The sequence below is a fragment of the Sinocyclocheilus anshuiensis genome, unplaced genomic scaffold (assembly GCF_001515605.1).
Source record: "Sinocyclocheilus anshuiensis isolate Anshui unplaced genomic scaffold, SAMN03320099.WGS_v1.1 scaffold1866, whole genome shotgun sequence".
NCBI lineage: Eukaryota > Metazoa > Chordata > Actinopteri > Cypriniformes > Cyprinidae > Sinocyclocheilus > Sinocyclocheilus anshuiensis.
This window is the reverse complement of record NW_015547732.1, coordinates 154,149-156,219: the sequence shown is the minus strand read 5'-3', so window position 1 is coordinate 156,219 and position 2,071 is coordinate 154,149. Positions and strand designations below refer to the sequence as shown.

The 2,071-nt window shown below is 30.3% G+C and overlaps 1 protein-coding gene across 1 annotated transcript in view; it reads right to left on the bottom strand.

Annotated features, from left to right (window-relative positions):
* Positions 1–2,065, bottom strand: part of LOC107704348 (serine/threonine-protein phosphatase 2A 56 kDa regulatory subunit gamma isoform-like) — a 23,636-nt gene extending 21,571 nt beyond the window's left edge. The window contains exons 1-2 of the mRNA XM_016507248.1: positions 1,979–2,065; positions 1,358–1,417 (exon numbers count right to left, since the gene is read on the bottom strand). Of these exons, the coding sequence (XP_016362734.1) occupies positions 1,358–1,417; positions 1,979–2,005 (87 nt within the window). The 5' untranslated portion in view covers positions 2,006–2,065. The remainder of the gene's footprint in view (positions 1–1,357; positions 1,418–1,978) is intronic.
* Between the last annotated feature and the right edge of the window lie 6 nt (positions 2,066–2,071).

The following is a 2,071-nucleotide window of genomic DNA, read 5'->3' as shown; positions in this document are numbered from 1 at the left end:
GTGACACTGAAGACTGGAGTAATGATGCTGAAAATACAGCTGCGCATCACAGAAATAAATTACAGTTTAATGTATATTAAAATAGAAAAACTTTATTTTACATCACAATAATATTTCACAATATTACATTTTTTCCTGTATTTTTGATCAAATAAATGCAGCCTTGATGAGCAGAAGAGACTCCTGTAAAAAATATTAAAAATCATTCTGATCCCAAACTTTTGAACGGTAGTGTATATATTTGTTAGTAATAATTTACAATAAAGGTTGCAAATGTAAAAATGAATTTTTTAATTTCTAAACATTTTTATGTTTTATTTTATTGTATTTTTGTTACAATTGACAATTTTTTTTTACAAATTGAAAATTGTAATTTAAAATGTACAATAAAGCTGCACGGTTTTAAACACATTTTAATGTTTTTACGCAATTTTTGTTTTGTTTTATGTTTTTTTTAAGTAGCAATTTACAACTTGTGTTTTTAAACATTTTTAACATAGTTCTGTTGTCCTTTTTTAAACTTTTTTTACTTTAATGTTATTGTTTTTTGGTAACAATTTACAATAAAGCTGCACAGTTTTAAACACATTTTTATGTTTTTAAAAAATACGTTTTTAATAACAATGTACAATAAGCTTGCAAATTTTTTTAATTTGTTGTGTTTCATGTTTTTTTTTTTACAATTTACAACAACTTTGCAAATTTTAATATTCTCCCCTTTTTTACATTTATATATTTACTTTTTTTCTGGTAACATTTTTAAAACCATTTTTTTAATTTTTGTGTTATATTTTATGTAACAATTTAGAATAGCTGCACATTTTTTAACATATCTTCGCGTTTTACAATTTACGATTAGTTTGCAAATTTGTAAACATTAATTTTTTTTAACATTTTGAAATAAGATTGCACATTTTTATGTTTTTCTTTTTTTTACATTACAGCTCAGTAGAGCTTATAAAGGCGTTTAGGTTGTTAATGCACAATGCTTGCATTAATCAACATCACAATGTTAGGTTTAAAATTAATATGCATGTATAAAAGAAAGTGTGTTTAGATCCTCTAACTGTAACTACCCATTTTCTTTCATAAATCTGCTACAAAGCATCAATGCATAAACTTTAATCTATGCACAAATTTTAACCAAGTATATCTAAAAAGAGCCTGGAAATATCCTGTAATCTGAATCATCCCAGTTCAGCTCACATCTCTACATTACAATAATTCCTCCACATGATCAGAATGAGACACGTGCATCTCATGTTTACCATTTGTATTGCAGATATAAAATATTATACAAAATATAGGCAGATTTTAAATAAATATATAAATAAAATCGTGTGTTTTGCTGAATTACCTCATGCTCTGAGTTCTCCTGCCCTCCTGTTTTACCCACTTTTGCAGATTTTGGTGAATCCTATAAAGAAAATACACAGTGACCTTACATTTTTCCACCTAAAAGCATGAAATGCATGATTTTTGACTAATAAAAACACACCATCTCAGAGTGACAGCTAACATTAGCAATCCGGCGTAAGTATTTCACGTGCAAACCTGGACTCCAACTAAAAATATATTAAAATGCATGCTATTTATTTTCATTGAAAAGCATTTTGGACATTTCAGCACGCATTTGGGTGAAAAGAATAACGTTATTTCTATAAACGAGAAGCATCCATATTACTCCGCTAACAGGCTAAAGTTAGCTTCGCCACGAAAACTGAACACACGCTAAATAAACTGAACACAAATACACCTGTGAAGTCACCTAAAGTGCTCTGCTTCGCCTCCAGGGCTGTAAATCGTTTAAAGTTTATGAGCCAGTGAGTAATTCACTGCGATGAGCAAAACTGGAGTTAGCGTACATGCTAATGTCTCGAGCTGAACTAATCTGACACTTTGACTGAAGGATCAGTCTGTATTTTCCGCACTTTTACGGGTTTTCCTCCACATTCACACACGAGAGGCTCTGGCTCACCTTCTCTTTCTTGGGTTTATTCGGCATGGCACTCAAACGCGTGTGTTTCCAGCCTACAGACAGTAAATGAGAGCCGCTGTCAGTCAGAGTGTG